The sequence below is a fragment of the Chiloscyllium plagiosum genome, chromosome 12 (genome assembly GCF_004010195.1).
Source record: "Chiloscyllium plagiosum isolate BGI_BamShark_2017 chromosome 12, ASM401019v2, whole genome shotgun sequence".
Taxonomy (NCBI): Eukaryota; Metazoa; Chordata; class Chondrichthyes; order Orectolobiformes; family Hemiscylliidae; genus Chiloscyllium; species Chiloscyllium plagiosum.
In genome coordinates, this window is record NC_057721.1 from 87,734,139 (window position 1) to 87,743,856 (window position 9,718).

The 9,718-nt window shown below is 47.7% G+C and overlaps 1 protein-coding gene across 1 annotated transcript in view; it reads right to left on the reverse strand.

The window, feature by feature from the left end:
- tgfb3 (transforming growth factor, beta 3) overlaps positions 1-9,718 on the reverse strand; it is a 56,155-nt gene that overhangs the window by 13,878 nt on the left and 32,559 nt on the right. Inside the window, exon 7 of the mRNA XM_043701490.1 lies at positions 5,563-5,667. Within this exon, the coding sequence (XP_043557425.1) occupies positions 5,563-5,667 (105 nt within the window). The remainder of the gene's footprint in view (positions 1-5,562; positions 5,668-9,718) is intronic.

A 9,718-nucleotide genomic window follows, 5' to 3' on the forward strand; every position in this document is an offset into this window, starting at 1 on the left:
ATTTGGGAGAATGGGATGGCGTTTTTACAGGGGGCAGGATGGGAGGTGTAGTCCAGGTAGCTGTGGGAGTCGGTTGGTTTGTAGTAGATGTCCGTGTTGATTCGGTCGCCTGAGATAGAAACAGAAAGGTCTAGGAAGGGGAGGGAGGAGTCCGAGACTGTTGACCTCTCCGCCTCCATCCTACTCCGACCTATCACCCTCACCTTGACCTCTTTCCACCTATCACATTTCCAACGCCCCTCCTCCAAGTCCCTCCTCCCTACCTTTTATCTTCTCCTGCTGAACACTCTCTGCTCATTCCTGAAGAAGGGCCTGTGCCCGAAACGTCAAATCTCCTGTTCCCTGGATGCTGCCTGACCTGCTGTGCTGTTCCAGCAATAAAGTTTCAACTTTGATCTCCAGCATCTGCAGACCTCACTTTCTCCTACTGGGTAATGAACCCAGCCAGGTGAGGTAGGTGAGCACTTTGGTGATAGAGACAACAGTTTGATTATATTTACTTTAATGATGGAAAGGGATAGGTATCTAATGCAGGGTAAGAGTTATAGCTGAGGGAAAGGCAATTGTGATGTGATTAGGCAAGATTTAGGATGCATAGGATGGGGAAGGAAACTGCAGGGGGTGGGCACCATTGAAATGTGGGGCTTATTCAAGAAACGGCTACTGTGGGTCCTTGATATGTATGTATCTGTCAGGCAGGGAGGAAGTGGTCGAGCGAGGGAGGTGTGGTTTACGAAAGATGTTGAATCTCTTATCAATAGGAAAAAGGAGGCTTATGTTAGGATGAGGTGTGAAGGCTCAGTTAGGGCACTCGAGAGTTACAAGTTAGCCAGGACAGACCTAAAGAGAGAACTTAGAGCAGGAGGGGACGTGAGAAGTCATTGGCAGATAGGATCAAGGAAAACCCAAAGGTTTTCTATAGGTATATCAGGAATAAAAGAATGACGAGAGTAAGATGAGGGCCAACCAAGGATAGTAGGGGGAAATTGTGCCTGCAGTCTGAGGAGATAGGGCAAATGCTAAATGAATATTTTTCTTCAGTATTCACACTGGAAAAAGACAATGTTGTCGAGGAGAATACTGAGATACAGGCTACTAGTGCAGATGGGATTGAGGTGCATAAGGAGGAGGTGTTAGCAATTCTGGATAGTGTGAAAATAGATAAGTCCCCTGGGCCGGATGGGATTTATCAGGATTCTCTGGGAAGCCAGGGAGGGGATTGCTGAGCCTGTGAGTTTGACCTCTATGTCATCATTGTCACAGGAATAGTGCCAGTAGACTGGAGGATACAAATGTTGTTCCCTTGTTCAAGAAGGGGAGTAGAGACGACCCTGGTAATTATAGACCAGTGAGCCTTACAGCGATTGTGGAAAAAGTGTGGAGAAAGTTATAAGAGATAGGATTTATAATCATCTAGAGAGGAATAATTTGATTAGGGATAGTCAACATGATCTTGTGAAGGGTAGGTTGTGCCTCACAAACCTTATTGAGTTCTTTGAGAAGGTGACCAAACAGGTGGATGAGGGTAAGGTGGTTGATGTAGTGTATTTGGACTTCAGTAAGGGGTTTGATAAAGTTCCTCATGGTAGGCTATTGCACAAAATATGGAGGCATGGGATTGAGGGTGATTTAGTGGTTTGGATCAGAAATTGACTAGCTGAAAGAAGACAGAAGGTGGTGGTTGATAGGAAATGTTCATCCTGGAGTTCAGTTACTAATGGGGTACCACAAGGGTTTGTTTTGGGGCCACTGCTGTTTGTCATTTTTATGAATGACGTGGATGAGTGCCTAGAAGGATGGTTTGGTAAATTTGTGGATGACACTAAGGTTGTTGGAGTTGTGGATGGTGCTGAAGGATGTTGCAGGTTACAGAGGGACATAGCTAAGCTGCAGAGCTGGGCTGAGAGGTGGCAAATGGAATTTAATGTGGAAAAGTGTGAGGTGATTCACTTTGGAAAGAGCAATAGAAATGCAGAGTACCAGGCTAATAGTAAGATTCTTGGTAGTGTAGATGAGCAGAGAGATCTCGGTGTCCATGTACATAGATCCCTGAAAGTTAGCACCAGGTTGATAGAGGTTGTAAAGAAGGCATACAGTGTGTTAGCTTTAATTGGTCGCCAGGCTAATAGTAAGATTCTTGGTAGTGTAGATGAGCAGAGAGATCTCGGTGTCCATGTACATAGATCACTGAAAGTTTGCACCAGGTTGATAGGGTTGTAAAGAAGGCGTACAGTGTGTTAGCTTTAATTGGTCGAGGGATTGAGTTTCAGAACCATGAGGTCATGTTGCAGCTGTACAAAACTCAGGTGTGGCCACATTTGGAGTATTGTGTACAGTTCTGGTCACCACATTACAGGAAGGATGTGGAAGCTTTGGAAAGGGTTCAGAGGAGATTTATTCAAATGTTGTCTGGTATGGATGGAAGGTCTTATGAGGAAAGGCTGAGGGAGTTGAAGCTGTTTTCATAAGAGAGAAGAAGGTTGAGAAATGACGAAATTGAGACATATGAGATAATCAGAGGGTTAGATAGGGCAGTGAGAGCCTCTTTCCTCGGAAGGAGATGGCTAGCACAAGGGGACATAGCTTTAAATTGAGAGGTGATGGATATAGGACAGATGTCAGAGGTAGTTTCTTTACTCAGAGGGTAGTAGGGGGTGTGGAATGCATTGCCTGCAACAGTAGTAGACTCACCAACTTTTGAGGGCATTTAAATGGTCATTGGATAAACATATGGATGGTAATGGAATAGTGTAGGTTAGATGGGCTTCAGATTGGTTCCACAGGTTGGTGCAACATCGAGGGTCAAAGGGCCTGTGCTGCGCTGTAATGTTCTATGTTCTATGAACTTCAAGGGATTAAAACCTGACAAGTCCCAGGGCCTGACGCTCTGCATCCCAAAATACTTAAGGAAGTGGCCCTAGAAATAGGTGATGCATTGGTGACCATTTTCCAACATTCTGTAGACTCTGGAAGAGTTCCAATGGACTGGAGGGTGGTTAATGTAACTCCACTCTTTAAAAAAGCAGGGAGAGAGAAAATGGGAAATTATCGGCTGGTGAGCCTGACATCAGCGGTGGGCAAAATTGCTGCAGTCAATCATTAAGGATGTAATTACTAAGCATTTGTAAGGCAGTCCCAGTCAGCAGGGATTCACTAAAGGGAAATCATGCTTGACAAATCTTTTGAGGATGTGACCAGTTGAGTGGACAAGGACAAATCAGTAGATGTTGTGTATATGGATTTTCAAAAGCTTTTGACAAGGTTCCACACAAGATATTAGTACGGAAAATTAAAGTTCATGGTATCGAAGGTAATGTATTGATGTGGATAGAGAACTGATGTGGAAGCAGAGAATTGGAATAAACGGGTCCTTTTCAGAGTGACAGTGATGATGGGGTAACGCAGGGTTCAGTGCTGGGACCCCAGCTGTTCACAATATACATTAATGATTTGCATGAAGGAGCTGAATGCAGTTTCTCCCCATTTGCAGATGACACTAAGCTGGGTGGCAGTGTGTGCTATGGGGAGGATGCTAAGAGGCTGCAGGGTGACTTGGACAGACTGACCGAATGGGCAGATACTTGGTAAGTGTAATATAATGTGGATAAATGTGAGGTCATCCATTTTGGTCACCAAACAGGAAGGCAGATTATTATCTGAATGGTGGCAGTTTAGGAAAAGGTGAGTTGCAGTGAGACCTGGGTGTCATGGTGGAACAGTTGATGAAGGATGGCCCGCAGGTGCAGCAGGCAGTGAGGACAGCTAATGGCATGTTCTCCTTCATAGCAAGAGGATGAGAGTATCGGAGTAAGGATGTCTTGCTGCAGTTATACAGGGCCTTGGTGAGGCCACACCTTGAGGATTGTGTGTAGGTTCGGTCTCCTAGTCTGAGGAAGAACATCCTTGCTACTGAGGGAGTCCATTGAAGGTTCACCAGACTGATTCCCGGGATGGCAGGACTGACAGATGGGGAAAGACTGGATTGACTGGGCTGGGCTTGTACTCACTGGCATTTAGAAGAATGAGGATGGAATCTCACAGAAACATAAAATCTTGATGGGTCTGGACAGACTAGATGCGGGAAGAATGTACCCGATGTTGGGGAAGTCCAGAAGGGCCTCAGTCTAAGGATAAGGGGTAAGTCATTCAGGACTGAGATGAGGAAGAATTTCTTCACCCAGAGAGTTGCGAACCTGTGGAATTCTCTCCCACAGGAAGCTGTTGGGGTTGGTTCATTAGATAGACTCAAGAGGGAACTGTATTGGGCCCCCTGGGGCGAATGGGATCAGGGGTATAGAGAGAGAGCGGGAACGGGACACTGAGATTGCATGATCAGCCATGATCATATTGAATGGTGGTGCTGGCTCGAAAGGCCGAATGGCCTGCTCCTGTAGCTATTTTCGATGTTTCTATGACTATCTCAGCACTCATGAGGAGGAATGATGATTTCTGCAGAGGAAGACTGTCAACAATCTGACAACAGAAGAGGAACTGGACTCAGGGTTACCGTGTGCTCGGGACAGAGGGAATAGGACAGCATTGATCCAGGATAACATCGCTGTTCCAATTACAGTTCTCCTCCCCTAATTTTTATCCCCAAGAGGGTAAAGAATTCCTAAAATATATAGAGGAGAACTTCCTAATCAGCGTGGGTCTGCTCTGATGAGGGTATCAGCCTTTTAACCAGGAGATTATGTTCTTGCTGATGCCTCTCAACCCTGACTGCTCTGAGGACACTACACCCACCGCCTGGAACCTGAGACCCCACAATTTAGGAAGGACATGGCAGCCTGGAGAGGAAGCAAAGGAGCATTTCCCAATATCGGAGCAGGAATGACAGAGGTCAGTGAATGAGGAGGAACTAGGATTGTTTTCTGCAGAGCAGTGAAGACCAGAAAAGTACGAGGTGATTAATTTCAAACATCTCCTGACCGGACTGGACTGGGTGGATGTGGGAAGGATGTTGGCTCTGGGGGAATGAAGAACAAGGGATAAGAGTTTAAAAATCAGGGCTCACCCATTTAAAATGGGAATGAGGTGATCTTTTTTCTCTGACAGGTTCATGTGTTTTTTGGGAGCACTGTCTGAAAAGAGAGGAAAATGAGTATTGGAATTTTTTTAAGGCAGAGGAGGGTAAATTTATGATTCCAGCAAGGGCAGGCAGGAATGTAGAATTGAGACCACAATAAAGTCAGCTAAGTCAGATAAAACTGTGTCAGTTTGTACACCCACCGTACTCTCTCTCCCTCAAACCCACCATCACTCTATCTCCCTCCACCCCTCCATCACTCCATATCCCTCCATCCCTCCATCAGTCCATTTCCTCAATCTCACTATCCCTCCATCTCCCTTTATCTCTCCATCAGCCCATATCTCTCAATCCCACCGTCACTCTATATCCATCAATCCTACCTTCGCTCAAGTCTCTCAAACCTGGGAAAATTGATTGAGATGTTGGTGATTGGAGATGAACATGAGGATTACAGACCTGAGGAAGTGAATGGTAGGGGATTTGTGAACAAGGAATGATCAAGGCAGAAATTAAAGTCTCCAACCTCTTACCCTTGAACTTGACGTCTAGGACCTCGTGTTCATTGGAGATGACACCATTGGCATGGAAGGTGTGACATGGGCAGTGAACGCTAATCTCCAAACCGAGATTCGTGTCTGTAACAAAGAGCCCGTTAGTATCCACCATGGAGAGAGAAAACCTATTCAAAGGTGGAGCAGAAAACAGCTCAAACTAAACACAACAGTGCCATGGTCCAACATAACGGTCAGCCCAGGAATGTAATCTGCCTGGATACATGCAGCTACAACACTCACCCTGGGAGAATTCTGACTAACTGCTTCACAAAGGCCTGAGATTCTGTTGTGTTTTAAAAAAAACTGACCCCCCTCTCTCTAGACCCTCCCCCCACTCAATGGGGCACTGTGCTTACCAACCCCCTCCCCTCACTGGGACAGTCTGTGTCTCTGTCTGCCCCCCCCCCCCCCCCCTCCCCTCACTGGGACAGTCTGTGTCTCCCCCACCTCACTGGGGCAGTCTGTTTGGTAGCTAGCACGCTGCTTTCGGTCATCTCCCTCTGGATGTTCCACTGGTGGGTAAGAGACACAACGTAGCTTTATAAGGAAACCCTCTCACTTATCGGTTCCAAGTCACAGGTTACAACAGCTGCTGTAAGAAAGACAACTGAAACTGGGCGTCACTGAACAGGATATGGCTGAGCTAGCAATGCTGGTGACACCTTCCATCACTTAACCTGGTTTTCTTCAGGTTAATAGTCAGTTTTCACTGCAGAGAACAGAGTGATTGCTCCTGAGCTGGGAAAGAATGAAACAGTCCCCTTTCTCTGTAACTTGTTCCCTCTTCCAAGCTGCTGAGTTACCCGAGAACCAATCACAGAGTTCTTGGCATGTATACACAACCCTGTCATTAATAAAAACTGAAAGAACTACAGATGCTGGAAATCAAAAACAAATTGAACTTGATTCTGAGATCAGAGGGCTGTAGGGTCCCCAAGTGGAAAATGAGGATCTGTTCTTCCAACTTGTGCTACTGCAGCACTGCAGCAAGCCTGAGACAGAGATGTTGGCCAGGGAACAGGGTGACCTGCTTAAATAGGAGAAAGTGAGGACTGCAGATGCTAGAGATAAGAGCTGAAAAATGTGTTGCTGGAAAAGCGCAGCAGGTCAGACAGCATCCAAGGAACAGGAGAATCGACGTTTCAGGCATGAGCCCTTCTTTTCTTCCTGGGAAGTGCAGTGCGAGAGGGACTCACTGAGATCCTTGTAGAGGGAGGAAGAGAGCTTCTTCAAGGAAGGCCTCCTCGCAAGACAATTTGCAGTGGGTTAAAATCAACTCGGAGAAAGTGAGGTCTGCAGATGCTGGAGATCAGAGCTGAGAAATGTGTTGCTGGAAAAGCGCAGCCGGTCAGGCAGCCTCCAGGGAGCAGGAGGATCGACGTTTCGGGCATGACCTGTTTAAATGGCAGGCAACTGGAAGTTCAGGGTCAGGGTCTTCTGTCTGCAAAAAAGACCCATCAGTTTGAGGAAGTGTCTCTCAACCTGAAACATTAACTGTGATTTCTCTCCACAGATGCTGCCAGACCTGCTGAGCTTTTCCAGCAATTTCTGTTTTTGTCTCTGTCATTAATAACTGGTCACTATTCAGAGAATCATAGAGATGTACAGCATGAAAACTTTCCCTTTGGTCCAACTCGTCCATGCCGACCAAATATTCGAAATTAATCTAGTCCCATTTTCCCGCACCTGGCCCATATCCCTCCAAACCCTTCCTATTCATGTACCCATCCAGATGCCTTTTAATCTCTGTAATTGTACCACCCCTCCACTTCCTCTGGCAGCTCATTCCATACATGCACCACCCTCTGTGTGAAATAGTTGCCCCTTAGGTCTCTTTTATATCTTTCCCCTCTCACCCTAAACCTATCCCCTCTAGTTCTGGACTCCCCCACCCCATGAAAAAGACTTTGTCTATTTACCCTATCCATGCCCCTCATGATTTTATAAACCTCTATCAGGTCACCCCTCAGCCTCCAACGCTTCAGGGAAAACAGCACAGCCTGTTCAGTCTCTCCCTATAGCTCAAATCCTCCAACCCTGGCAATATCCTTGTAAATCTTTTCTGAACCCTTTCAAGTCACACAACATCCTCCCCCCCTCAACTAAACAATGTCTTGTTGTCAGTGAAAGTTGTATCAGTAAAAATAGTCTGTTGAGGGCCATGGAAGCAAAAGTTGTGGAGGAGGTGGAGGGCATGAGTGGTGTCCTGAATGTAGGCGGGGCGTTCATAGAACCCTCGCAGCGTGCAGCCCTGCACTCCCTCCACTCTAATCCCAACCTCATCATCAAACCTGCAGATAAGGGGAGGGTGGGGGTGGGGGGGGGGAACACAGTGGTAGTTTGGTGCAGGGACCTCTACACCGCTGAAGTCAGGCATCAATTCGAGGACCCCTCCTCCTACTGGCCCCTCAACCATGACCTCACTTCCAGGGTCTATATTAGAGTGGTGTTGGAGAGCACAGCAGGTCAGGCAGTATCCGAGGAGCAGGAGAATTGATGTTTCAGGCAAAAGCCCTTCATCAGGAATGGATCCAAGGAGCCTCCAGGGTGCTGTTTTCCAGCATCTGCAGTCCTCACATTTGCTTAGTTGATTTTAACCTTACTGTGAATCCTCTTGCAAGGATGCCAACCTTGAAGAAGTTCTCCTCCTCTCTCCACAAGAATCTCAGTGAGTGTCTACTCTTTACTACCTTCTCCCCAGCCCCCCCTCCCCCATTTATCTTTCCATCCTGGAGGCTCTCTGCCTCTATTCCTGATGAAGGGCTTTTGCCCGAAACATCGATTTTCCTGCTCCTCAGATACTGCGTGACCTGCGGTGCTTTTCCAGCACCACTCTGATCTAAAATCCGGTTTCCACCATGACCTCACTTCCCATCACCAAACCATCACCTCCCAGATCATCTACAAACTTATCACCGCTGGGGATCTCCTATCCACAGCCTCCAACCTCATCGTCCGTGAACCCCGCACTACCCGATTCTACCTCCCACTGAAGATTCACAGATCTGACTGCCCCGGTTGACCCATCATCTCAGCCTGCTCCTGCCCCCCACAAATTTATCTTCGCATACCTTGAAACTGTCCTGTCCCCCTTAATCCAGGAACTCCCTATCTAAGTTCGGGACACCATCTACGCCCTCCACCTCCTCCATGACTTTGTTTCCCCGGCCCCCAATGCCTCATCTTCACCATGGACACACATTCCCAGTACACATCTATCCACCATGACTAGGGCCTCCAAGCCCTCGGTTTCTTCCTCTCCTGACATCCCACCAGTACCCTTCCACTGACAGTCTCATATGATTGGCTAAACTGGTCCTCACCCTCAAAAACTTCTCCTTCCAAGCCTCCCATTTCCTCCAGAGCAAAGGGGTAGCCATGGGCACCCGCATAGGCCCCAGCTATGCCTGCCTCTTCGTCGGGAATATGGAACAGTCCATCTTCCGCAGTCACACTGGCATCACTCCCCACATTTTCCTCCGCTACATTGATGACTGTATCGGTGCCATGTCGTTGAACAATTCACCAACTTCACAAACACTTTCTACTCCAACCTCAAGTTCGCCTGGACCATCTTGGACACCTCCCTCCACCTCCTGGACCTCTCCCTCTCCATCTCCGTGACTCAACACGGACATCCACTACAAACCCACTGACTCCCACAGCTGCCTGGACTACACCTCCTCCCACCCGGCCTCCTGTAAAAACGTCATCCCATATTCCTAATTCCTCTGCCTCCACCGCATCTGCTCCCAGGAGGACCAATTCTACCATAAAACATCCCAAACGGTCTCCTTCTTCAAAGACTGCAATTTCCCCTCCCATGTGGTCGACACTGCCCTCCAGTGCATCTCCTCCACTTCCCGCACCTCCATCCTTGAACTCCACCCCTCCAATTGCAACAAGGACAAAACCCCTGGTCCTCACCTTCCACCCCCCCAACCCTCGCATACATCACATCATCCTCTGCTATTTCTGCCACCTACAAACAGACCCCACACCAGAGATAAATTCCCCTCCCCATCCCTATCTGTGTTTCGGAGAGACCATTCCCTCCATGACTCCCTTGTCAAGTCCACATCCCCACCCCAACCCACCCTCCCCTCCTGGCACCTTTCCCTGCCCTCACAAG